We start from the raw sequence: 27123 nt of genomic DNA on the forward strand, positions 1-27123 counted from the left end.
GGCTAGGCAGTAGGAAATACATGGCTAATCACTATTATCAGTTAGATGTTGCAGAAATTGTGTTATGCAGTGTTTGATATGTGCAGTGCTCTATCTTGCATGAAAGTAGTTGACTCAGAACATTGTTGCTGTTGTAGTTGAGGTACAATAAGTGTTGAGCATCTCTTGATATCTCTAGGCCAGGGGGCGGGAAACTTTTTTAGCCATTACCCCAAAATATATTTGTGTAAGTCGACATTACCCCCTTCATTTTGAAAAGGAGAAAATCAATACAAATTTAAATTGAACACTATTTATTGAATCATTTTACACTGAAAATAATAAATAATAGACAAATCAAATAAAATTATCATTTTGGAACACACTAATTTCATTGGAAACTTTTACTCTTTAGGTTTTGGAGAAATTCCTTATTACCCCCAATAATTTCATTTTTACCCCATATGGGGTAATTTAACCCGGTTCTCTGACTGCTGCTCTAGGCCATCACAAATCATGTCACAGATCCATTGGAACTAGCTTCTTTGAAAAAGAATGGTTTAGAGATAAATGTGGCTGCAAATCCACACCAGACTATAAACTTCAGGCAAGTTCCAGGGGTGAAAATGTGTCTTGTTACTCCACAGGGTATTTGAGACCACAATATATCCATTTTGACAATGAATATCAATGCAAAAGACATTATTTTTTATAAAACAACTTTATAAGCAATGTGTGTTCATTTAGACAGCTGAGCGGTCAAGGTGGCAGCTTACCGTTCTGGGGACCCAGGATTGAATAATCCTCAGGAATTTTTCGGGGGGTGGTCCGTTCGGATATGTCAGGCCCCGTCCCTCACCACCCGGTTGCCCCATTGTGGGCCTACTAAAAGAGGCCCTCTTAGTGCCCACAGGGCAGAAAGAGTTAAAAAAAAAATTGTGTGTTCATCATAGCTGATAAGAATGACATTCAATAGTTATGGCCACTTGTGTTCTCAGAACTTCATTAAAACACATGCTTATGCAAAGGAAAATTTTTTAATAAAAATGTTTTCTGCTTGTGCCGTATCAAATTTGGTTGTATTTGAACTGTTAAATATCTTTCTAGACAGCGTACTTTAATTATGATCTCTCAATTCTTACTTCATATACTGGGTGATAATTTTTAAAGTTAACATCAAACAGAATTTATAAGTTTCAATAAGCAAAATATGAATTTTTCAAAAATAAACCTTTACTGTTATTAATTAAAATGAAGCTAAAATAATCTTTGTTTCAGAATCTTAATGATTATTATAACAACAGAATCTGAGATTCAAATACATAAATTTTCAATTATATAGCCCAGATATTTTTAACTGATTTTATTGAAATACTCCTGTGATGTAACTAACCCCAAATCTTTTATTAATAAATATAGTGATTAAATGAAAGTAAAACTCATGAAAAATATCGTGAAGAATTTAATTGGTGATGAGAGTCAGGCTTGGCACAATACCATAAGCTCATAGTGCTTGTACTATCAGAGTTTGATAATTAATTAATTTGTAAATTATCATATAGTCCAAAAATAATTTAGTCAGTAAACTCTGTATAGTTTTGGAATATTTCTTTAGCAGGGAAAAAGTAATAAGAGCAATTATCATTAAAAAGCAGATTTTTAATTTTTATATTCTTGAATAGTAAACAAGAATGATAATTATTAAGTACTTAGATTTAATAAAATAAAATTACTTTCATTAGAAATAATAGGGGAGAAAACTCCAAATTTTTAGTATAAAGCATTTTTGAAATTATTTATAGTAATTGTTTTCAAAAATAATTAAATTAATCTTGTATTTTTTCAGCCTCTTAAAGTTTTGTCCAAAGAAAGGCCACTTCCAAATATATTTAATGTTTATACCATATTAACAGTTTTATTACAATTTGCTGTTCACTTTTCCTGTCTTGTATTTTTAGTGCAAGAAGCCTTATCTATGTCACCTGCAAGGTAAAGTGATTGTTATTATGTTAAAATATAACATGATTTCAATGAAAATAATAATTGACTCAAAATTTCATTCTGAAATTATTAGGACAGAGAAATTTGTAGATTTGGAAGCAGAGTTCAAGCCATCAATCTTAAATAGTACAGTCTACATAATGTCAATGGCTTTGCAGATCTCTACATTTGCCATAAATTATAGGGTAAGTGTTAATAATACACATAAGAAAATTATGGTCTAATTATCAGAATTATAATTTTTATATATTAAATATTTAATCAATTTTCTAAGCAATTCCTTTTGCACAGTGTACACCAAGTATAGTAGGCTTTCCTTACAGGAGTCTAAATTCAATAAATCAAAACTTAACTAATGTTTTAAAGATTTGCAAAACTTTTCACGTTAGTTGAATAAATAAATATTAACTATGATTACCATCTTCAATTAAGAACAGTTTAAATCAAAATAGAACATAGAACAACAGGCTTTTGAACTAACAAGGGGAGGGCACGACCTGGGAAATTCACTTTGGGATGAGACTTGGTATATAGGTAGTACTCCTTTAGGATGTTCAATCCTCAAAACAAGAAAATGCAATGGCCAGCCAATTTTAAGAAAAAGGCCTTTAAAAATTAGAGCTCAGCTTATGTACTAATAAGTTTCGCTAGATCAACATCTGCTGAGCAGCTCAGTTGACATCGTTCTCGGCTACCGCCAAGTCGTTCAGGGTTCAAATCTCGGTCTCTATAATTTTTTTTTCTTTCTAAAAATTTTTTAAAATAAGTATTTTGAATATATATAAATATTAAAATTTTATTATAATAAATAATTTCATTTAAAAAATGTTTAACACTTATTATGTGTCATTTTAATTATAATAATACAAAATTATTAATAAGTACAGTAGAGCGTCGATAAGTGGAACCAATTGGGGACTGGGGTCCTTCCAGTTAATGATTTGTTCCAGTTTCCGACTTTGTACGAAAAAATACATTAACCTGTCCGATGTTCAAATTTTTCTCCGTTGCGTATCGCTTCCTGTTGAATTTTTCTCCGTTGCGTGTCGCTTCGTGTTGAATTTTCGTCGATTTTAAGCCTAACGAAAATTTTTATAATAATCATCGAGGCTATCGTATCGTTAAAAATTATTTCTGCATTTTGTACAAACAAAATAAATATATTAAAGAATATAAAAAACATGAAAATTATACTTTAGAAGTAAATTTAGTATCAAAAACATTCGATTCAGCACGACACAGTCCGACTGAAAATCGTTCCACTTTCCGGCCATTCCACTTACCGACGTTACACTTATCGACGCTCTACTGTATATTAATAATCATCATCATCAACTGTTGGTAAACTGATAGTATCTTCATTCACAGACATTTTATTGTAAAATATTGAAACTATTTGTATTATTTTTTTTTAACAAATATAAAATATAATTACGACTATACAAAGTTGAAGACTTTGTCTTGTCTTTTAATCCGCCGTTCGCACCATCAGCAATCCTTTTAAATTTCACAAACTCCTGGAGGCGACCTTTCCTTAGAGGCTTCAATCTCCATAAAAGAATGTAAAACAGGTAAAAAGCGTCCTCTAGTGCTATTGCCACAAGACAAAGACAGACAAGACAAGACAAAGTCTTCAACTTTGTATAGTCGTAATTATATTTCATATTTGTTAAATGTAAATAAACGCCGGCCATGTTACGTATTTAATTTTTTACTTTATTTGTATTATGGTGTGATATATTATGGAACACTATGATCTCTTCGAAATCCAAAAGTAAACTTACACTCCAAATATCAGGTCAGTCCATAAGTCCAAGCGCATTTTTATGACCTTGAGAAAAATCTTGTTTTGCTGTTGAAAATATCAGTCTAATGTGATACTTTTCACACTGAAGTGTTAAATTGGATCTCATTTATATAATACTGTTGGAATTGGAAACATTTTAGTTGTTTATTTTTGTTAAAATGGAAGTAAAGGATGAATATAAAAGACATGTTTTATACTTATTAATTCTCACCACTTAAAAATAAAAAGTGTAGTAACCATCGAAAAATTTGATACAATAGAATAATAAATGAAAACTGTTGTTTCATAACTATTATTATTATTTTGTTTTATTATAATTAAAATGACACGTAATATGTGTTAAACATCTTTTTAAATGAAATTATTTATTATAATAAAATTTTAATATTTATATATATTCAAAATACTTATTTTAAAAAATTTTTAGAAAGAAAAAAAAAATACTAATAGAGACCGAGATTTGAACCCTGAACGACTTGGCGGTAGCCAAGAACGATGTCAACTGAGCTGCTCAGCAGGTGTTGATATAGCGAAACTATAATCAACACCTGCTGTTGATATAGTTATTAGTACATAAGCTGAGCTCGAATTTTTAAAGGCCTTTTTCTTAAAATTGGCTGGCCATTGCGCTTTCTTGTTTTGAGGATTGAACATCCTAAAGGAGTACTACCTATATACCAAGTCTCATCCCAAAGTGAATTTTCCAGGTCATGCCCTCCCCTTGTAAGAGGAACAAATTGTTTAAATTATGTTATAGAACAAGCTTTAATCAGAACAAAAACATTTAATTTAAGTTTTAGAACATAATCTACTTTATTATTATTACAGTATTCTAATATGTAAATCAAATTTTAGTTGTGTAAAATTTCAAAATTTTTAAGCTTTAACAATTAAAAGTAACATTGGAAATTAAGCTAATATACTGTATTTGTTAATAATTAAGCTAAAAACTTAGAAGTTTAAATTTGACAGGCAAGCAGTTTTAATGTTTCTAACTTACTAGTTTTATTCTGTTTCCTTTAAGAATCTGCTTGACACAGTCTTAGATATAAAGAAATGACTTTCAGCTATTTTGTCTATCATAATTTTTGCTTCTTTGGATGGCCTTGATCTTTTTAAATAGAATATAAATACTGTATATATTTGCTCCGAGATTCTGATGGTACTTTTTTGATCTACTTTCTTCAGTAAGGGCTGGCTTGTTTCAGTGCACTGTAACCTTTTTGCCAAGCCCATTCCATGAGAGAGGTAATTGTATTATTATGCTTCTTTAAAACTTTTCCCCACTGTTTGATTGTTGAACCAAGGTAAAAGTAGCATTCATTGTACTGTACCTAGAGAGTCTTAAATATGCTATCTACATCAGAAGTGTACACTTTGTTTTTTCTTTGTCATTTCTTAATATGCACATAATGGATGGATATCTTTTAGCTTCTAACATGTAACCTGCTTTTCTGACACAAGAAGCAACCATTGCTGCTACTGATATACCTGTACCCTGTTCTAGGGCTTTTGCTTATTCTGAATGTTATCCATTTTAATATGCTTGCTTGATGAAGCCTTAGTAATGCCATTTACTACATTATTTGGGGAACCATGTTTAATAGTAGTCTTTCTATTAGCTTAAACTCTTTATTTCTGTCCTGTTTTGCTGAAGAATGAGAAATTGCTTTTGAAAAGTAATGGTTAAGATTAGTTAATTATTACTCTTTAGAAGGATCACATACATCAACCTATAACAGATTTAAAATAATGAAAATTATACAAAATTGTTAAAATCAAATGTCAAGAACATCTTTAGACTTCATTCTTAATGTTTAAACAGCCTTGCCAATCTCAGTATATCAACAATTTATTGGCAATAATATTAACAAGAGTTTTAAGTTTGAAATATCTTAAACATCATCAAACAGTCATTTTTTTTATTGAGATTTCTCTGTTAATAGTCAGGTATTTTCAAACAAAGACAACATATTTACTTCTAAAAAGAATTTTGACTCCTGTAAGAAAGTCTGTTATGTTAAAAAATTTAATATTTTTAATGCATTTCTTAATGTTTTTACCTTTGAGGAATCAGTTGAAATGTTCTTGTCTATTTTTAATACTAAGTTTCATTAAAATTAAAATATTTAAACCTAGGGCCATCCATTCATGGAAAGTTTAGTGGAAAATCGACCACTTTTGTACAGTCTTATTGGCTCGGGTTTAGCCATTGTTACATTGGTAATAGGGTTATTTCCAGATTTTGCCAATAAATTTGAAATAGTTGAATTCCCTCCCGACGTAAGTATTTAATATTTGTTACTTAAATAACAGAAAATGAAAAATTTAGATACTAAAAATAATTTCTCTCCCCCAGTTCCAGAGGATCATATTACGAACTTTAGCCATAGATTTATTTTTATCCTTGATTGTTGACAGGGTGTGCCTATTCCTGTTTGGTAAAGGAAAATTACGTGAACCTTGATATTCGTCATCACATAAGAAGAAATATATAAACATCTATATATTTCTAAATTTATGCTGGGAACAGAGTTATAAATATATGTATATTGTTGGGATTGTAAATAGTTTCCATTTCATGGAGAAGTTTCGAGATATATTGTCAGTGTTATAGTTGTCTTTTGTTGTGTATATACATTGAGTGTATACTGTATATTGCATCTGTGATGCAAGGTAAAAAAAGAAAAGACCAAAGCACTGATAGTTGATGGAATATATTAAGTTTATAGCACTGATATTTCGCTGATTTCTTTTGTAAAACATTGCTTTTTTGACTTGTAAGACAGAAAGTAATTTAAATAAAAAAAAATTTTGTTTTATACAAGATAGTTTGTATTTTTAAAGTTTTCTAGCTTGTAAAATTTATATTAATTATTAATAGAGGTTTGAAATGATAGTTACAGTGAAAACATCATGGAACATTTCTCTTCATTACCTGATATATGCAGATTCTAAATTACCTCTAGAATCAAAAACAAAAGATGGAGAGTAGCTCAGGCTAATAGCTTCCCATCTTTTGTGTGAGGATGGCGTAGAATCACAAAATTTGGATATTAGTATGAAATCTAACAAACAAGAGAAAATTTGTAAGTTGTGTTTATGGCAGTATTCTGTTTGGGTGTCATTGAATTTTGTCTTTTTTTAAATATACTTTCCTACCAAACCTGTTCCATTATATTTTGTATAGATTTTCATGAATTTTCTATATTTCTTTGAAATAACCATAAAACTTAGTAATGTCAAATTGTTTGCTAAAACAAAGAACACGTGTTCTAAATAATGTGCAACTGGTTAATTTAACAAAGCTTTTCTCTATATGTAAGCTATTCAGTTATTTCAAATGATATCATTGATCTTGTTGAAAATATATCTAAACCAGGGTATTCACCACAGTGAATAGAATTTAGTACTGTGAATAGAATCACTTGGAATGTCAGAAGCTAGAGGACTTGAATCAGATTTTAATTCAGAGGCATAAGGAGTCAGTACACCTAAGCATTCTCCATTCACAAAACCATGGCAAATGGTTCTGAATATAACAAGAACCTACTATACAGTACCTAAACCTGAAAAATATTTTATTTTAACTTGAACAATATTAATTTGATTTTCAGATCAATAGTTTAGAACTTTTGGCCACCACTGTGACTAATCCTCCAAATAGATAAATAAAGGATTATATCTGCAGAATGGAGATTCAAACTTTTTGTGAAACCAAATTTGTCAACATTACTTTTATATGCATTTTTTCAAATTTAAATTCTGAAGAATTTTTTTTTTTTATATAATTATACACAGTCAGATTAGTAGTAATATATTTATCATCATCATCATGATCTGTTTGATCAGATTTATAGTTATGGTCCTTTGTTCATTCACTTACTCAAATAATAAATGTGACAAAAATAATTTAATTACCATCAACAATAACATCAAACTTAACAAAAATAAAACAAAGTTTTATTTAATAACATTTTATTTACAATATAATTTATTTGGTCTAGAAATATAATACTAAATACTCTGTTTTAATGAGGTTGTGGTTTATGGCCATCAACATAAAAATTTCTTGTTGCCAGTGGAAGAGTAAAGATTATTCCTTCTAGTTCTTTTTTTAATATTATCTGGCAACCTATAAATTATTTTGAGTAGCATTTAGTAAAATTTTTGACATATTAAGAATTATTGCTGTACTTACCAAGTCTTGAATTTGTTTTAAGGAATGGTGCCATATCCAATAAATCCTCTTCTCTATATAAAATTAAAACAGAAAGCCAGATTTGATTAGTATTATAATATACAAAAAAGTATTGTTTTAGTGCATATTTGAATGATTGAAAATACAGTGATACCTCGGTTTTTGTCAATAATCCATCTGAAAACAATTGGCAAAATCTGAGGCAATTATTTCCATATGAATCAATGTAAATCCAATTAATTCATTCTAGACACTCCAAAATACATACCAAAAACACATTTTATAGAGAACAAATATAGTGTTTAATATAAAAGACAAATGTTCATTTATTCTTTACATTAAATATGGCATTCGAAGGGCTGCTAGCTCTGGAAACTTTCTTTGGTCCCACAATGGAGCTGGAAGGAAAGTTAAGCAATGGAATTGACTAGACACGTGGGATAATGCTCACAATGCCACACTGAGATGAGAAACAAAAAACAGTACAATGAAAAACAACGCCACACCGAGCAGGAAAACATGTGGGTCGCCCTTCATTTTTGCAAAATTAGCAGCAAGGTCACACGGGCATGCTGACAAAATCCAAGGCAACAGACAAAAACATCAACGAAAATCAAGGTATTACTGTATAAACGTATATAATATGTCCACGGAAACTGCTTTAAAACAAGAAACTTAAATTTTCTGTAATGATTTATGAAATCATTACAGAAAATTTAAATGATATGAAATGGTTTGCCATTTCATATCATTTGTCTCAATAAAAATATAAGAAAACATCATGAATTTCTATTCTTAAAACTGTTGTACCTGTACATGTAAGCTATATAACAAATGATTTAATATGTAAGAACATTACTTTTAAAATATGACTAAATTACCATATAAATTTATCACAATCATTTATAACTTATTTCAGAATGGCTGTGGCCATACATTTCATCTGAGGTAGAACTGGTCTACATTACCTCAGGTAATTGGGATTCTACTGTGATAGAAAATACTGTAAAATTCCATAATAAATAATATTCTCCATTGCAAATCTAAACATCTGGAATATTCCTAATATATACATTGCTTTATACTAGGAATTTGTAATTTGGAGGTCACAAGAATTTTAAGGGTTTAGGATTATTTCTAAAGGCAAATGCACAGTCGGGTGGACAGACAGTTTATCATTGGTTTGCTTATCCAGCTGTATTAGTCTTTTTCAAATGTAATAGGCTTTCTCATTTCCTGGTCTTTTGCTTGTCCCAGGATTCCGGGACAAAATGAATAATTTTTAAGATTAATTATTTTTCATCATTTGATTTCATGGTTATCTGTATATCTTTAAAAGTAATTTAATACATTCCACAACCTCCAAAATCATATTAATAACACTATGTAAGATATATATTAAAAATTTCCTTTGAATTAGGTAGAAATTTTCACAAATAGAAAAAATTTATTAAAGTTTGCTGGAAACTGCATACAACAACAACAACAAAATGCTTTGAATTGAGTTAAAAATAAAAAAAAATGAACTTAGATCAAACTTCTAACTTAGAAAATAATTTTCATTTTTTAAATAAAATATAATTCAAAATATTGTAAATTTTTCTAAGATTTTAAAAAGCAAAGAAATACTCTGATCACTCAATCTAATTCTTATTTTAGTAATGAAAAGTCTTGCTACCGAGAATGCTTTTACCAATTCAATTGATGTGACTGGAATTGTGTTTAATGCATTTAAGAGAAGAGAGACCTGTAGCCTGGAAAATTTCTAGTTCGTTTTCGAGATTGTAGTACTTCTTTTGTTCTCTAGTATTGATTTGTCTACCTCGACTGCTTTAATAGAAACATCATAGCCCAATAATTTGGCAGTTCATTTGTCTTTAATACACTCAATCAGGTTTATGAAGAAAAACTTCACACTTGCACACTTTGTACTTGTTTGTATCCTGGCCCAATTTGCACAACTTGGCATTATGCAGTTATTGAAGCTACTAAGCATGGTTAAAAATTAAGACATCATAAGCACAATTATTACTGGTAAAGAATTTTGAGAGTCCTGCCACAAATAAGCTACGTATTGATTATTGACCATTTGTGACATGCCATAATGAGTAAAAATTAAAAATCTAATAAGTAGGTTTAAAATTAATAAATACAAATGTATTCTGACAGTTTATGAGTTAATTATACTTTCTATTTGCAAAATTTCCTCAACCTTAACACACAATAAGAAAAAAGTGAATTTTTAAGAAATTTGCAGGATTTCCTGGGATATAAAAAAAAACAACTGGGGTCCCGTGATCCCGTTTCAGAAACCCTATAATAGGCTATATCATTGGTTTGCTTATCCAGTTATTAACATCCATCTAAGTGTGTATTTGACTTAACTTTCCTGATTAGAAAGGGTCATGAGGTATAGTTTCTAAATTTATTAGTGCCACATTTCTTACTTTGACATCTCTGTGTATATTATTTTATATATTGGCCAAGCTATTTAAGTTGCATTTATAGATTTGCTATCTTTGAATATAATTTTTACTTTTCAAAGAAATATTTGCAAAAAAAGTGTGTGTATTGTACTTATCCATTAAACATAAATTTACTTATATTACTGTTATCAGTGTCTATGCTTGTTTTAAGTGTGAAAGATAAAGGTAAGAAAGAAAGGGATTATTTCTTAGAGCAAAAAGATACAAGGAACATATCAGAGCATTGAAAACCTCTTTAAGATGACAGTACGTTCAACTAATATTTAGTATTGATTCCAAGAAGGCTATTTCTAATGCAGCTGCCATTTGTACGAAAATTAAGTCTAGATTAGATGACAAGAGCCTAAATGTATTATGTTTTTTAAGAGCCTCCTTTCAAAGTAAAGAAAAACATAATTAATAATCAGCATTATTTCAATGTCTGTTATGTCATAATAATTGCTATTACAAGAATGTTGTTTGTCTAAACCAGAGGTTCTCAAACTTTTTCAATCCATCGTCCCCTTTGTTCCATAAAGTTATATACAACGCCCCCTAACCCATCAGTGACCCCAACTTTTGCCTTTCGTCACCGTTCAGTACCCTGCCTCCAGCATCTCCCTAGATTTACTCACCACCCATAAGGGGGCAATATTGCCCACTTTGAGAACCCCTGGTCTAAACTGATGAACAACTATTTATTTTCAAGTTTTCTAATAATTCTATCAGTAATTCAGTTTCGTTTTAAATCATTTGTTAATATGAATTTACCAGTAATGTAATACCAAATGAATTTGCAATCACTATTGTAGACTAACTAAAACAAGGCAATAATAGGGAGCGCTTAAGATGGTAAAAAAAGACCATCTTAAGCGCTCCCTATTATTGGCTTGTTTTAGTTTTTTCTATGCCCATCAGTGCACACTTAATGACTGCAGGACAGAATGAATTAAGTTCTAAGTCCTGGGATTTCATTTTCAACTTACAGCAATTAATTTTGTTAAATTTATCAAAGAGAACTTGGTCCCATGTAATTTTCTTTGTAAGATCAACATAAAAATATCACTGCAAGTTAAATTTTGTATCATCTATAATTCTCATGCAGTCTTTTGAATAAATTTCATTTCCATACACTATCTATCAATTACAATTATTGGAAAAGTGGTTATATTAATCGGCATCCAATTTAAATTTCTTAAAATTCAGACAAATAAACAATACACTTTTAAAAGTATTAATAATTTGGGGTACCATAATGCACAATAGGAAAGATGGAGTAGAATTAACAGGTAGGTAGATAGTGTGAAAGATTAATGAGGAATTGCCATGCACGGGAAAAGGTATCCTTATCCCTGTTGTTTAGACATATGTAGTAATGTCTAAACAATCTAAATTTAATAATAAATAACACTTCAAGCCCCCTGACTTTAATTTATATTAAATTATTTATCCTAATAGATAGGGTTTTAATAAATTGGAGGACTTATCTCATCAGGGCAGACTGGAATAAATAGACTAGACAAATATTTTCAATTTGGTCTATTTTAAACTACATCAAATCGCAACCAATACAAACATGCCACTTAAAAAACTTTGTGCATCTATGGAAGCTTAGTACCAATCTTTACCTTGCGATAACCACATTATCTCAGTATGTAAAAGTAAAGTGCTAAACAGAATTTTGGAACTTAAGGATGAATTGTCGACGTTTTTCAAAATGAAGGGAACGATATTTGTTGTATTGAAATGGCATATTTAGCTGATATCTTCAATTATTTAAATAACATGAATACTGATATGCAAGGTAAAAACGAAAATATTTAAACAACCACTGACAAACTGTCAGCATTTCAAAAAAACAAATATCACTTTGGAGAACACGCATAATTAAAAAAAACACTAGATATGTTTCTTTCAGTCCAAAATAACAATATTTATAAAATAATTCCTATAATAACACAACATTTAGCATTATTAAAAGAAAAAATTGTGAAATACTTTCCCGCATTGAATATTGAAAATCGTGATTGGATACGAAATCCATTTTTTGCGGTCAACACGTCAAGTTGGGTTTTCATTACAAGAGAAAGAATTCATTATGTTGTCAACACATTGCACTCTCAAAATGAAATTTTCTGAAATAATAGTTGAAGAATTTTGGATTTCTGTTCAAACTGAGTTTAAAACTATTTCTGAAAAAGCAATTAAAATTTTATTACAATTTTCAGCATCATACTTATGCAAGCTTGGTTTTTCAACATTAACGAATATTAAGACAAAGAAATGTGAAAGGCTGACAAATATAGAAGAGCAAATGAGAGTAGTTATTTCACACATAAGACTAGATATTGAAAACATTTGTAAGTCATTAGGCCCAAATATCCCATTAAAAAATTGGCAATTTTTTAAAAAATTTTCAGTCAATAGCAAATAAAAAACTGTTATGTATGTGATTTTTAATGTATTATCAATATAAAAAACATATACTGTTTTATTTTACAACTTGTTCTGCATGAATCTTGTAAAAGTGTAAGTTTTCTATGATTCTGAGAAGGTTAAGAACCACTGTCCTAGAACCTTATTGCTAAAATGGTTAAAAAGAAATAAAATAAAAAATGTAATAATAAACAGACAACTGGGAGAAGTTAAAACATCGTATCTTAAAATGGAATATGTATCAGTTTTATTGAAAAATTAGAAAAATAATTTTAAAATTTAGACATTATTTTAGTATCAAACCATACAAGAACCATAGCAAAAATGATTAACAGTAAATATAAAAATAATGAACATAATGATTTAGAGCAAGATAATGTAGTTTATTCATTGGATTGCAGTTGTTCACATAAAATAAAAAAAAAAAAGATAATGGTGAACCCAGAAGAAAGTTAAAGACAAGAATTAAAAAACATGTATATCCCATCAAAACAATTTAATCTCATCTGTGGCACAACACTGCAACAACAAAGGTTGTGAAATTATAAAAGATATTGTCAAATTTATTCTGACAGAAAACAACCAAATAAAAAGACTACAAGAACACACAGAAATTCTGAAAGTACATGAAGACATTAGAATTAATAACAACATGGGACTGAAGCTACATGAGGGGTGGAGTGACATCATTTTACATAACCTTGAAATGAGGCAAAACAGATGTAGGAGTAAAAGTCTCATCACATTGTAAAATGGAAATTGTAACAAAGCTGTTGGCTTCCTATTGTCTTATGAATTTATTTTGTCTAAAGGTCTTATTACTTTAATAACAGTGTGAAAAGATTGAATTGACACATCATCATAATGTAATGATAATTTAAAGAAAAACAATATTTTTAATAATGTAAGTTCAGTTTTACTTACGCTTCTCTTTTGGTTTATAATGTATTGACAATATTTTATTATTAATAGTGGAACTGTCTATCAGAATTTTAAAAATATAAGAAAGAGAAATTTACTGGTCCTGGATAAAAGATATAAATTTTTTTAATTGACAAATTATATTTTATGCTCGGTAATTTTTTAGTTTTTTAGAATATTGTGACGAATTAACTATATCGTGAATACAGTGCACTGTATATATCAAACAATCCTTTTGTCTTGTTTTACTACTTGTGTTAGGATTGTATTAATGTATGCTAGGGTGCATGATGAGGGGTCTTTGTACCCAAAATGCATTCTTACCTAAATTTCATTGTGGTTATTAAAGACTATTTTTTGTAAAATCTAGTCTATTTATTCCAGTCTGCCCTGATGTGATAAACCCTCCAATTTATTAAAACCCTATCTATTAGGATAACTAATTTAATCTAAATTAAAGTCTAAATTTCTTAGACACTGTTTTACAAATAAAAAAAAAAAAAAAAAAAAAAAAAAAACAGGAACACAGACCCCATGCATAGTAGATTCTTCTTAATCCTTCATATCATCTGTTGATGTCAGTATACATGTATGTAATGAATTATTTAAATGCAATAGTAGTCAAGAAGAAAGAATGTATCTGAATATATTATTATATGACTAATTCAATTAACTTCTTTCACATAATGTAATTTATGTGATGTATATATTATTCAAGATGTTTCAGAAGACTTGGGAACTGTTTACTAAACACACACAAAATGTCATTTAATTTCATTTTGTATAGGATACAGATGAGAAATGAAGTGAAATATTAAAAAACTAGCTGTTACCCGTGGCTTTGCCCACGAGGATTTTGCAATTTGATAGAAATAGCCCTCATTCGGTACTTCACTAAGATTCTCAATCATTAGTTGTTGCTAATTTTGGTAAAATTACTGATTTTTGTTTGTTTCAAAAATGCATCTAAATTCGAGTTCCAAATATTATGGGATTCCGAGATACGATAAATCTGAGTTTAATTCTTTTTCGAAACATAAATGACGTTATCTGAAAATTCCTAAATTTAAATAAATAAATAAATTTATAAATACAGAAAAATAGAGTTTCAATTACCCCAGTACCTCTTTGTAAACCACATTTGTGGTACAGCCTTTCGGGGCTAAGATGACCAGACTACTCGCAGAGCGTACTCTGGAACATGAGACATAGAACTGTCCATGAGAAAAACAGTCTTCACTCAAGTCGCAGAACTGCCATAATTATTTCTATCACTATCATGTGACATAATTGAAAAATCATCACAGTGACTCATCACATAAGCCACTTCTGCACGTACTTCTTTGGCCATCACTTGAGTGTCATACAAAACAAAGAATATTGCTTTAAACAGGCAAGCTCCATCGCTTATAATTGGAATGATGGTGTGGGGCATCATAACACCATTTATATTTAGTATTTCAACAACCATAGTTATTATGTAATTTATAACAATCTAAATATCTAAAATTACTTGCGTTACACATACCCCTTATTCCTGAGAATCTTCTAACGCAATCGAGTGTTTTCAATTTCATCAATTTTCTAGAACGTCTGCAATCATTCTATAATCGAACGAATATGTAGTAACAAATTCAAATTTAAAACGGTTCAAACATTTGGTTAAAAAATTGTAATACGTAAATATTGTATGTTTGGAAATTAAGTTATTACCACCAGAAACAAAAAATCGCATCTAAAATAGTAAAGTAGAAGCCATTCTTTGGGTTAAGCCTTAATGCTCTCCCTCTTCCCCACAGGGAAATTTTGAAAAATCTCTTTTTAGTGTGCGTTTTCATGACGTACCCTAACTGTGTATCAAATTTCACCTCTTTTGGTTCGGCGGTTTGCTCTGGGCGATGATGAATCAATCAGTGACTCAGTCAGTCAGTCACGACAAGTAATTTTATATATTTAGATAGATAAATAACATAAATAAGATCAGTCTAAAATATAAAAATTCAAAGAATCTAATAAGTTTATTAGTAAAATATGACCTATAGCTAGTTTATGGGGGGTTAAGTACCAAAAAAAGTTATAATTATTAAATATTTATCTGACAGTACAAAAAAACTGTCCAATTGAATCATTATACATATAAGTATGATATTAATTACTTAACAAAATAATTATATATCCAATCAACTTCCATTGTATTCAAAAACTGAAACTGATGTACTTTATTAAAACTACTGATATATTCCAGATTAATGAGAGATCAGGTTAGAATATATTTATTACAAATATAATGTATATGACAAATATCCCAAACCATATCACAATTTTCACAAATTACATTTTCAAACTGTAGCATTGTAAATCTGACACAAATATGCTTACTATTCAACCTCAACTGAATAAAAATTGTTTTCCTTTAAATCTAAGTGATGAAAGTAAACAATATGATCTTGAGAGAAAGCCTACCTTATTGAGAAATTATTTATTCTGACACTGTCATAATAAATACTTACTCAATATACTTAAACAATATGATCTTGAAAAAAAAGCCTATTTCTGATTTTAGTAGCATCTTGCCCCTGTATATCATACTTGTCATACTTTTTGAATTGAAATAACACGACTTCCAGTCCAAAACAGTAGTAGTTTGAATATAGTTAATGTGGGCTTCCTGCTCTTAAGCTTTCCATATCTGGTCTTGACTTTCATCTGTCTAACTCCATTTTCAAGATAAAGGAAGGATGGACAGACATACACTAGTGGGAATTTATAAGTTTGCAAGTTTTGAAAATTGAAATGCAATTTTAACAATCTAAGTCTAGTAGAATTAGTAAAAAAATAATATATATATAGTAGTCTATTTTATTATGAGTATTAAACACATTACTCAATAGAAGTTAAAACTGACTTGCCACTCTTCCTTATCATTCAAAACAGCCAATCCAGATAAACCAAATTCATTCAATGTTAATTCATCTTAAATCTTCAATCTCTTCAGGTAATTTGGTTTTCTTTTTTTAACATCCACCAGTCAAATTGGATTCTTTATGTTTGTTTGTTTAGTTATGGCAATGCAACACTTGGGCGATATGCCTAGGGGGATGCCTTCCAAGAGGTCTTTTCAAGGGAAACTGGCCCTTATTTAGGTGTTACAGACATGGAGAAAACCTGGAAAACTCCACGTTGCCAGCCTGTCCAAGTGAGGCAAGAATCCATGACCGAACTCCCAGTGTTCAGAGAATGAAGACTGCTTGGCCACTGGTGGGCCCAGGATTCTTTATACATCAAAAAATAAACTTTATACTCTTTTTAACAATAAGGTTTAACAAATTAGACTGATTCTATTAGATTCAAATTGAACAGCATAACTTGGGATATAACAGTTCAGCCTAAACAATTTATGAGTAAATATATTCTGAATCACGTCAATTTTAAATTAAAAGTCCAATAACCAAAATGATAAAAATGTGAACAGTTCTAGTATGCACTGTAGATTGTTCTATTTTCTGTATTGCTACTCCATATGTATACCCAGAAACAAACTTGGAACAAGTTGAAAAGTCCCAGAAATTTTTAGGTGGTGGCCAAACCCACAATAGGCTTCATAAAAAGATCCTCTTAGTGCCCTCAGAGCAGAAACTTGTTTTCTTTTTGAACTCTATACTATATATAGGTAATTTGAACAGAATGAACACTTTTAAATACTTTTTTAATTGAATTTATTTAATATATGTTAGTAAAAATACATGTGTTTATGTTATTTTATCCAGAATATAGATTGATAGAAAGAATAAATTTTCAGAGCTTAAAGAATAATCTATGTACCTGGAGACAATTGTTTTTACCCCTCAGACTATGACAAGAATTTGTGTAGCAAAACTATCAAACAACTTTCCCTTCAGCTGATTTCATTAAACAAATTAAGGCACTGTTAGCCAATTTTGTTTGTTCTGTGTTTAAAGAGTTAAGAAAAACTCAGCAGAATTGGAAAGTTGTACCAATCACATAAACAATAAAACCAAAATAATGCAGAAAAATACAATAACTAAAAAAACAAAAATATGTTGTGTGTTGAAGAATTTCTAAATTATAAATTTTCCATATTAAAAAGAAACAAATGATGAGCATTGACTATTTTGTATAATCTGTAGTGAAGTTTTAACAAACTATAACTTAAAACCTCATACTTTTTAACTTTGCAGGCTTCAAGCTCTTGAAAATGCTTCAAACAAATCATCAAATGTACATTAAAAAAAAACCTATTACATATTTTGAAAGAAATCCAGCCAACTATCTTGAAAATTAAACCTTGATTTATCTACATTTCAATTTCAATAATTTTTCACATTAATTATTTTTTGAAGGAAAAGGTTATAAATAAAATGTTAAAAAATTAATTTTATCAAATAAATTCTTTTGTGTATAAATTTGATTTAATTTACATTCATTTAAAAATCAAGAAACTTTAAAATCATTCAATATGCAATACAAAAACCTCACTTAAACTTATGCTTACTTTTCTTCAGCAGGAGTTAACTTTTCTAAATACTTGTCATCAACATAAACATGGCAAGTAGTACAAGCTAAAGAAGCTTCACAAGCACCTGAAAATAAATTCGTTTTTGTAAAAATAAATTTAGTCTTAAATAAAATAAAATAAAATTTTTTTAAAAATTGGTATACCTTCTATCTCAATACCATGTCTCTGTGCAAGATACATAACATTGTCTCCAATTTTTCCATTAACTGTTACTTGTTTTCCATCTTTCAATATAAAGTTTACAGTGACACTGAAATTTTAAATATATTGTAATGAGAAATAAAGAAAACCTTATTGTATAAATTATCTTTATGGTACTGTTATGTTCAACTCCTGTATGATGTGTCAAATGTCACATTCCAATGTTGCATTGCATTGCAAATGGTAAAGTAAAAAAGATATGCTGTTTGACAATTCAAAATCAAAATTTCTTTGAACTTTTCAAAAATGAATTTACTAAAATACTACAGATAAGTACTATTTTGTTAACCTTCCAACATTACAGCATATTGCTTTCAGATTCAAAAGTCTAAAAGCAGTATTTATCTGAATATAACCATAACCAAGTTTTTGTAAACTTACAATTAAGTACATTTTTTGTTAATTTTTTACATTAAAGCAAATGTTGCAGACAAAACTTAATGACAATTCTTCAACCCTACAAAACTCAAATCTAGAATAAATGATAAAAACTAACCTTTGATCTGTGCATTTATATATTAATCCACATTACAAAAAACACCTATGCATTACTATGTTGCAACTCCATTTTGTCTTCTTAAAATAACTTCATTATCTTTTTTCAAAACACAATGAACAAGTAAAAAACTATATTCTTGCAGAATACAAACAGCATCTTTCATAAACAAAATGGAAATAGATAACAAGAAATTCATTCTCCTCAAAAGCACATCTAACCAAAAAAGCTAAAATGATGGATAAATTTGCATAGTGAGAGGTAATTGATTAATTGCAAAATAAAACTTTTAAGATTAAAGTAAGATTTAATGATAGAGTAGATTAAACAAATGTAGTGATATCCAATGAAGAAAATAATTTTTTATATAGTACTTCGTATAAAATTTCAACTGCAAGTTGTATGACTTGCAGTTGAAAAGGTCTATTAATATTTTTATGAGTTGACTTACTGTGATATGCATATTTTCTGAAAATGGACTTGCTGGATTTACATATTACATATACTCATTCAATGATTGTATGATATTACCATCATCATATTAATATGTTAAAAGAGTGACATGTAGGTAATGTTGACAGATAAAACACGCTAATGCACAAATTTCATTTCAACTTTAAGAAATCACAAAAACTGATAATGGTAACACTGTAACAAGTCAATGCTTTTGATGGACCAAGATAGCAACTGTTGACTTCACAATTAGACCTCTAAGGCACCTCCTACTCTTACTTCCAGGCACTGGTTATAATTTTACCTATTACAAATGAGTATTGTTATGTTATCAAGACTTATTGTCAAGTATTTATTGTTCTTAATATACTATTTTAATAAACTGACATTAAATACATACTTCTATCAATGTGTACTTATCCTCAAAAAATAGTGAGTACATGTGATTATCATATTGATGTCACTATCATATACAAGGTGTGGCTATTAAATAACAAGACTGATGCTGTAAAACATTTTATTTTAATTTCATACATATTTACTTATTATCACCTTCAATATACTTCCCTCCTCTATCCTTACAACGCTCCATGCAAATCTTCCATTGTACGAACAGTGCTGGAAGTCTTCTTCTGTCAGTTCCTTCAAGACACATGCCACTTTCTCTTTCACAGCTTCAACAGACTCAAATTTTGTTTCTTTTAATGCAGATTTCACCTTAGAAAACAGAAGTTGCATGGCACAAAATCCGGCAAATAAGGCAGATGGTGTAACGCTGGGATGCTGCACTTGGCTAGAAACCTCTTGACAGACAATGCAGAATGAGCCTGCACATTGTCTTGATGGAGAACCCATGACTTGTCCTTCCACAATTCGGGTCGTTTTTTCCTTCTTTCATGGAGTTCAGCAAGAACATGAAGGTAGTAATGTTGATTAATAGTTTGACCTTCAGAAACCCAGTGAAGGTACATGATCCCATGAATATCGAAAAAAAAAACAATCATCATTGCTTTGAATTTTGATTTGCTCATTCAAGCTTTTTTGGCTCTTGGCAAGGTTGGGCTCTACCAGTGCATGGATTGGTGCTTCGTTTCAGGATCATAAGTAAAAATACCATGATTTGTCACATGTTATTATCCTTTCCAATAAGTTTAGGTCACCAGACTTGCCCTTCATTAGGCACCATTTTGGCACACTTTTTGCATGTTAAAATTGTTATGTAAAATTTGCCATATGCATTCTTTGTCTATTCCTACAGTTTCGGCAATCGCACAAATACTTAACCGATGATCAGATCAAACCAGATTACCGATTTTTTCGATATTGTCATCCATTTTTGATATGGAGGGCAACCCGGGCGTGAATCATCTTCGTCTTCTCGGCCATCTTGAAAACATGCTTAAACCACTCAAAAACATGTGCATGCAATAAACATTCATTGCCATACACTTATTTCAATAAATTATAAGTTTCAGTAACGGTTTTTCCAAGTTTCATGTGAAATTTCACAACAATTCGTTGCTCTATTGTTACACTTAATGTTTTTCTGGTGAAACAAAAACACAACTCTAATGCAAACGAAGGCTATAGCTATACGGATTTGTTTACAAAAGCAAGAGGTATTGCATTTGAATGAGAAGGCTTCATGCTAAACAGCTGTCGGTCACTGGCGTTTGGCGCATGCGTACTTCTTCTGTAGCAGCATCAGTCTTGTTATTTAATAGCCACACCTTATAAATTAAAGTAATTTAAACAAAGAAAATTCTCAGAAGTCAAAAATAAAATATATAACAAAACAAAATGGGATGATAGACAACACAAGAGATGGAATACAATACTTTGATTTGTACTGCCAATCTTGAAGTCCAGGGGCCGTATTCTGGTCACTTATCACTCATCTCTTCTTTCACCAGTGTATGACCTCAAAGCAAGAGACGAAATTCATCTTTCATACACAGTGATGATTCTGGTCATTCATAACAATCTTGACTCACGATCCTATTCAGTTGATTATACATGTTCAGGTTATCTGCGTACGTGACACAGTATAGAATTTTAACCAATGAAATTGTAAAATTTTAGAAAATGCAGAGTATGTAATCATAGATCACGTGGGCAAGAAAAGAATGTGTTCAAATAAAGGATGTAATTTCAAGGAAGTTATGTTTTTTGTTTTATAACGTTTTTACAGATTGTAATGTCAATTTGTCTCTTAACAAATAAAAATTTTAATAACCTAAGTTAGAAAAGCATGTGTACTTAAATATTTTTTGAAATATTACCATCTAATTTCTCCTTAACTATCTTAAGTAAGATTATCATCATATTCGATAGTTCAGTAGTTGATGTAGGATAATTAAAACAAAATGGAATCAGTGTAGGTACTGGAAAAAAATCAGAAGCATTTTCTCTCTCAAAATATTTTTTGCTGAGATCGGGAATGTTTTGTAATGCGATCATACATAACGTGACCATTTATTTTTTGACTCAAAACGGGACATTGGTTTATTTAGGTTAATTAACAGGTAGTCAATAAAAGAAAACACTTTTTTTAAAGTTATTTATTCAGAAAAAGTCAGTCAGCTTAAAAGTTACGAATTAAAAAATATTTAGTTATATTTTATAGAAACGTTTAGTTATATTTATATTTATCAGAGGAACAAATTTGCTTTAATATAGCTGGTGATGATTTTAAGTAAGAATGAAACTCTTGGCACGTTTTTTTTATATTCACCTTAATTATCAACATCGCCTTTAGAACTGAAATTTGTAACTGGGTCTTCTCAGATGGCCACAATTTGTTCATCATAGAAAATACTCTTTCTACTGGAGCTTTTGTAGCAGGCAAACATAAAATATATTCAATTAAAATAGAAATGTTTTCATGCTGAAGATTGTTGGCTCGAAAGTGTTTGAATACTTCCATCCAACGAGTTTCCGTGGAAACATTTAGATTATGCTATTCGGTTACTTTATTCGATGTAATGTAGTTACAAATTAACGAAAATTCGTCAAAAACTTCTGCATCTTTATTACAGTCAATATATTCCTTTTCAATTAATACATCCAGAGATTTTTGAACGTCTTCCCATGCGGGGACCTTTTTTAAATCTGCCCAATAAAATATCTTCATTTCTTTGGTAAGAAAGCAAGTCCACTGCTCCAGATATTCACGGCTTGTTTGATAAAATTCTGTAGTCGCCCTTTTCACAAACTCTTCATTTATGTCAGTAACATTATCTTTCGATTTCCCTATTAATTGACGGACCATAAATGGAAGAGGTTAATGTTACCTATGGTATCCAAGATGGCGATGGGGAAATTTTTCTACCCTGCAATCTAGACGGCGGCAGGGATTTTTCCCCCGCCCGTATATTGCACGCGGCGACCGCGAAATTTTTTCTTTCTACCGTACATTTAAACGGCGACGTGAAGGTTATTTCTACCCGACGGTCTATATTAAGAATACTAAAAAACACACGAACGAAAAAACAAGAGCACTTACTTTGTTACTGAGCCTTTCCTCTTTTTCTTCGTTTCCCGTCGACTGAACTTGATTCTCCGGCATGAGAAGAGGATCTCTTTTGCGCTTTTCTTTTAACAATGTTCTCGTTTTTTTCCACCTTTTTCTTCTTGGCAATAGGTGCGGGAGCGGCCGGAATGGTCTCCGGTTCTTTCCAACTAGGTACTTTTCCGCGACCGGGAAATATCATTCTGACGTGTTTGATAAAGGTGTGGAATTTTTCGCCGGGATTTTTTAACGTCCAATTGTGATACTTCTTATACATGAATGCGTACATATACGAATCCGACAAATCTTCTGTGTAATGTTTCGGCAAATTCTTCTTGTTTTTTAAGTGACCCCACAATCTTTCGATATTCTGAGTATGAACGCCTGTAATCGGATTGACAAAATTTTCAGAGTGGTTTACTGTTTTATGAGAAATTTCTATACCTTCTAAATCGTCGATGTGGTTATATCCCTTCCATTCGTCTGTGAACACTGAGCTGCCGGAGTTAACGTATTTCGAAATGATCCAATTGAGAGTTATTTCAGATCTGTCATTAACCTGGCATATAAAACAAGTCTTGTCCTCCCGGCACAAACCTCCGACGACCCATTTAGTGCTTTTCATCTTTCTTCCTTTCTCGTATTTTCGTTTACATATCACTGTTTCGTCTATTTCCACTGTTTTGCCGACGCCTCCTATTTTAAACGATGTCAGATTGTGTAAGGACACTAACATAACGAAACGTACGTGGTTAGCCCAGTCTATTCCTGCCTTTTTAGAAACGCCCGAGGATATTGCCGAATTACTCGTCGTGCACTCTAAACCAATATAGTGCCATATGAATGCCAACAGATTGGCCCACGAAACATTGCCGCATTTCCCTTTGAACGTTCCATCGAAAGCCGAACTATTCCGCCTGCATTTTCGGCAACGCATCGCGCAAGAATTCCGGTCGCTGCGATAAATCAATTTGCATGTTTGGCCGCATTCCTCGCAAACTTCCTCGGCGTGTTGGAGGCCTAATTTCACGGCGAATTTCAGTCCGCCACCAATTCTTTCGTCTAATCCCAACTCGGAATACTCCGCTTCGATTAACTGATAAAAACGTCGTCCAGTACACTGTTTCCAAAATCCGTCCGATTCTAAATCACAATCCGCCATGACTCGGTTGCGAAATATCTATTCCAAAAATCACAGAAAACGCTTAGCCTACTTTTCAATATAAACAACTTTTCCAACAGCCTAAATTCGCAAATAAAATTAAGAACATTACAAATTACCTCGTAATAGAAAAATTCCAGAAGTAAGAAAAAACCAACGAAATCTCTCGGCACGACAAGACGCCCACTCATACTCGGAGGAAAAATTTGCATAATTCCGATAACACGCAATTCGAAGAATCAAAGCGCCCTCTACGGATATCTTCAGTTGATGACGAAATCATGACGTAATCCCGGTCGCAATCTCGAACGGAGAGTGAAAAAATTTCCCCACCGCGGTCTAGAATTTCCCCGTCGGCCTCTAGAATTTCCCCGTCGGCCTCTAGAATTTCCCCGTCGCCATCTTGGCTACCATAGGTAACATTAACCATGGAAGAAACTGATTGGTCTGTTTCTGAGTCAAATTGTCTTTTAGTTGATTGATTTCTTTTGCAGCTTCAATTGCCGATACAGTCTGACCTTCCAGTTTCAATACAGCTTGATGAAAACTTGCTGACAGAGCATGTAAAAAATAAAGCCACAATTCGGATGTGGGATCTTCAAAAAAGTTTTTTAGTAACAGGGGACATTTTTCAATACTCAAAAAGTAGTTTTTTAATGGCTGATACATTTTTAAAACCCTTTCCAAGGCAGGCATAAGAGCAAGCCATCTAGTTTTGCTATAGCCGAGCATTTGTTGATATTCCGTTTCAGTTTCGGCGCAAAACTCCTTTAGAGCTTCGAACTCGAATCGTGTAAATATAAAAAAATGAAAATATCTTCACAATAATGCTTTCGTAATCTAAGGGTAGCCTGTCTGCAGCAGATTTTATTGCATTGTGAATTACATGGGCTCCACATCCAATACCTATCAGTGGCTTTTTCAGTGATGATTGCAATTTCGTTAACACATTGTTAGTTCCTCGCCTAGCCGCTCCTCCAAAATTGATGTTGGCATTGTCTCCGCAAAATGCCACGACTTTTGCTGTCAAATTATTATCTGTCAACACTTGGTTTAAATAATCGACAATGATGTCAGAAGTCTCACCTGGTTGGTCTTGGAGATCTAAAATTTTTACTTGCACACCTACGTAAGGTTGAAAAAAGCGCACTAGAATAGGGTATATTTTCTTGTTACCGTGGTTTGAAGCGTCGTTTAGTATTGTAATACAATTGGTCTTATCAAGATCATCTTTTAATTCTTTCATTGCTGTAGGCGTCAAAACATTTACTACAATAGCTTCTGATTTCGTACGCGCGCATGTAAATTTGGGATCAAAACATGATTGAATTAATTTCGACGCACAATCATTAGAGCGAAAACTGTGGTTTTCTTGTATCATGTGATAAGCCCAGACGCCTTCTGCCGCGGCGATATCCAAATCCTTTAAAGTTGGTGCGTCCGATTTCTTGAAAAAGGTTAACATCGAAGAACTCGATGCGGCGGTACGATCGGCATTTTTATGATTCCAAAACAAAAGAAGTTTAAGTTATTTACTAGGTACACGAGCATCAAACAACAACAAAACAAATATCGAGAAGTGGGGTGAACAAAAAATCTGCCAAACAATTAGTCAACAAAGCGCGAGCGATGACGTCTTTGCCACTCTCGACTATCACCGCGTCAACCGACGACGCGGTTTGCTCTCGCACACCGATCGCGTCCGGCCGCAGGCGCGACGGCCGTCCGGCTGGCTCAACTACTCAAATTTTCGCGTGGTTTCAGAAAACGGGACAATTTTGCGTCCCAGAGTTCATTTCGGGGACACCGGAACTCGTAACTCTAAAAAGGGACAGTCCCATTCAAAACGGGACGTCTGGTCACGTTAATCATACAGCACAAGTAGCATCGAGTCGTCCATATTGGATATAACGAAATTGAGGCAAAAGACAAAAGACCGGTCGAAAGACAACTATCTGCTCATCTGATAAATGAGAGAAAAAGCTGTCCAGAATCGCATTTAGAGAAACGCGATGATCTCTCGAGATGTAAACAAATAATTAGCCAATCAGCGACTGGTTTATGAGAGACGAGAGACGATGACCAGAATAGGGCCCCAGACCAGATTTGAAATTGAATTGCCACATGCTTGACTGTGCAGCCTACAAAATTAAATGCTTCTTTGAAGTTTCAAATCTCACAGGATATTTATACGAGCTGAAGTCATTTACTTGTCAACTATTATAGCAGTTTTAAAAGATCTGAAATGTGTTTATTTTCCATTTTCTTTTTTTCCTTTTTAAATTCAAACACTTTCAATTTAGAACAAAGTGATAGTAATTCATAAACGCTTACATTTCATCTTCAGACTTCGGATCTTCCCATTCGAATCTTTTATCAAAGCAATGAGCTAAAGAAAATAAAATTCAATAAATATTATACACTAAATTACTGTATTATTATTAATAATATTACTAATTAGAATGAATGGTTATTTAATGTTCATATCATATATATTTATATTAACGTACAAGACGTCTGAAAGTTTCTCCAATTTTCATTAATATTTCTCTGAAATAAGCTATCTAAACAAAAAAAGAACTTTCTTGCAAATCTCGTGTTGACAAAACGAGTTAATCGTAAACACTGTAAACCATGCTGTACCACCATATTTGCTTTTCAACGCCCCCTGCCGACAATAGTTAAACAGTAATAAATTGTTATTTTGTAATTAAAATAATCAGTGTTTGAAATTTATTAACGGTTATCAGTTAAAAAATAATAATAATACATAAAACAAAAGAAAGCTTTTGTGATAAATTAATACAGTAAGTTACTACTTTTACGATTTAATTTATTATTCGTTTTTGACTCGGTGTCGCGGGGACAAAGGAGGCTTTTTTCAAGCCTATCGTTGTTTGAAAAAAACTACTCAGGCTCACAATGGAGCGATCGGATAGGAAAGACGGGGCTA

The 27123-nt window shown here is 31.3% G+C and overlaps 2 protein-coding genes across 3 annotated transcripts in view; one reads left to right on the forward strand and one right to left on the reverse strand.

Moving 5' to 3' along the window:
* The window catches only part of LOC136978186 (endoplasmic reticulum transmembrane helix translocase), a 55339-nt gene extending 48725 nt beyond the window's left edge, over positions 1 to 6614 (forward strand). Inside the window, exons 22-25 of the mRNA XM_067273833.1 lie at positions 1826 to 1968; positions 2054 to 2165; positions 5927 to 6070; positions 6147 to 6614. Of these exons, the coding sequence (XP_067129934.1) occupies positions 1826 to 1968; positions 2054 to 2165; positions 5927 to 6070; positions 6147 to 6254 (507 nt within the window). The 3' untranslated portion in view covers positions 6255 to 6614. The remainder of the gene's footprint in view (positions 1 to 1825; positions 1969 to 2053; positions 2166 to 5926; positions 6071 to 6146) is intronic.
* Positions 6615 to 7728: 1114 nt separating this feature from the next.
* On the reverse strand, positions 7729 to 26835 carry Fdx1 (Ferredoxin 1). 2 transcript variants are annotated; one of them, XM_067273815.1, is made up of 6 exons: positions 26681 to 26835; positions 26505 to 26559; positions 18491 to 18597; positions 18324 to 18411; positions 7989 to 8041; positions 7729 to 7922 (listed from the first exon to the last, which is right to left on the reverse strand). In XM_067273815.1, exons 1-6 carry the CDS (start codon positions 26817 to 26819, stop codon positions 7819 to 7821), a joined length of 546 nt encoding a protein of 181 aa, XP_067129916.1. In that variant the 5' UTR covers positions 26820 to 26835; the 3' UTR covers positions 7729 to 7818. The 2 variants fall into 2 exon arrangements, with proteins under 2 accessions (XP_067129916.1, XP_067129917.1); XM_067273816.1 differs by having other exon boundaries at positions 7729 to 7865; positions 7988 to 8041.
* Positions 26836 to 27123: the final 288 nt, after the last annotated feature.

Source organism: Centruroides vittatus, unplaced genomic scaffold (assembly GCF_030686945.1).
Source record: "Centruroides vittatus isolate TY-2023 unplaced genomic scaffold, ASM3068694v2 contig_5, whole genome shotgun sequence".
Taxonomy (NCBI): domain Eukaryota; kingdom Metazoa; phylum Arthropoda; class Arachnida; order Scorpiones; family Buthidae; genus Centruroides; species Centruroides vittatus.

What these genes read in the sequence shown, in the direction of transcription:
- Fdx1 (XM_067273815.1), bottom strand. Translation starts at nt 26,819, where the DNA reads ATGGTGGTACAGCATGGTTTACAGTGTTTACGATTAACTCGTTTTGTC. An exon ending in CCGAAGTCTGAAGATGAAAT is followed by an intron (nt 18,598 to 26,504) that starts GTAAGCGTTTAT and finishes TTAAAATTTCAG; the next exon opens with TGTCACTGTAAACTTTATAT. An exon ending in ACATGGTATTGAGATAGAAG is followed by an intron (nt 18,412 to 18,490) that starts GTATACCAATTT and finishes ATTTATTTTCAG; the next exon opens with GTGCTTGTGAAGCTTCTTTA.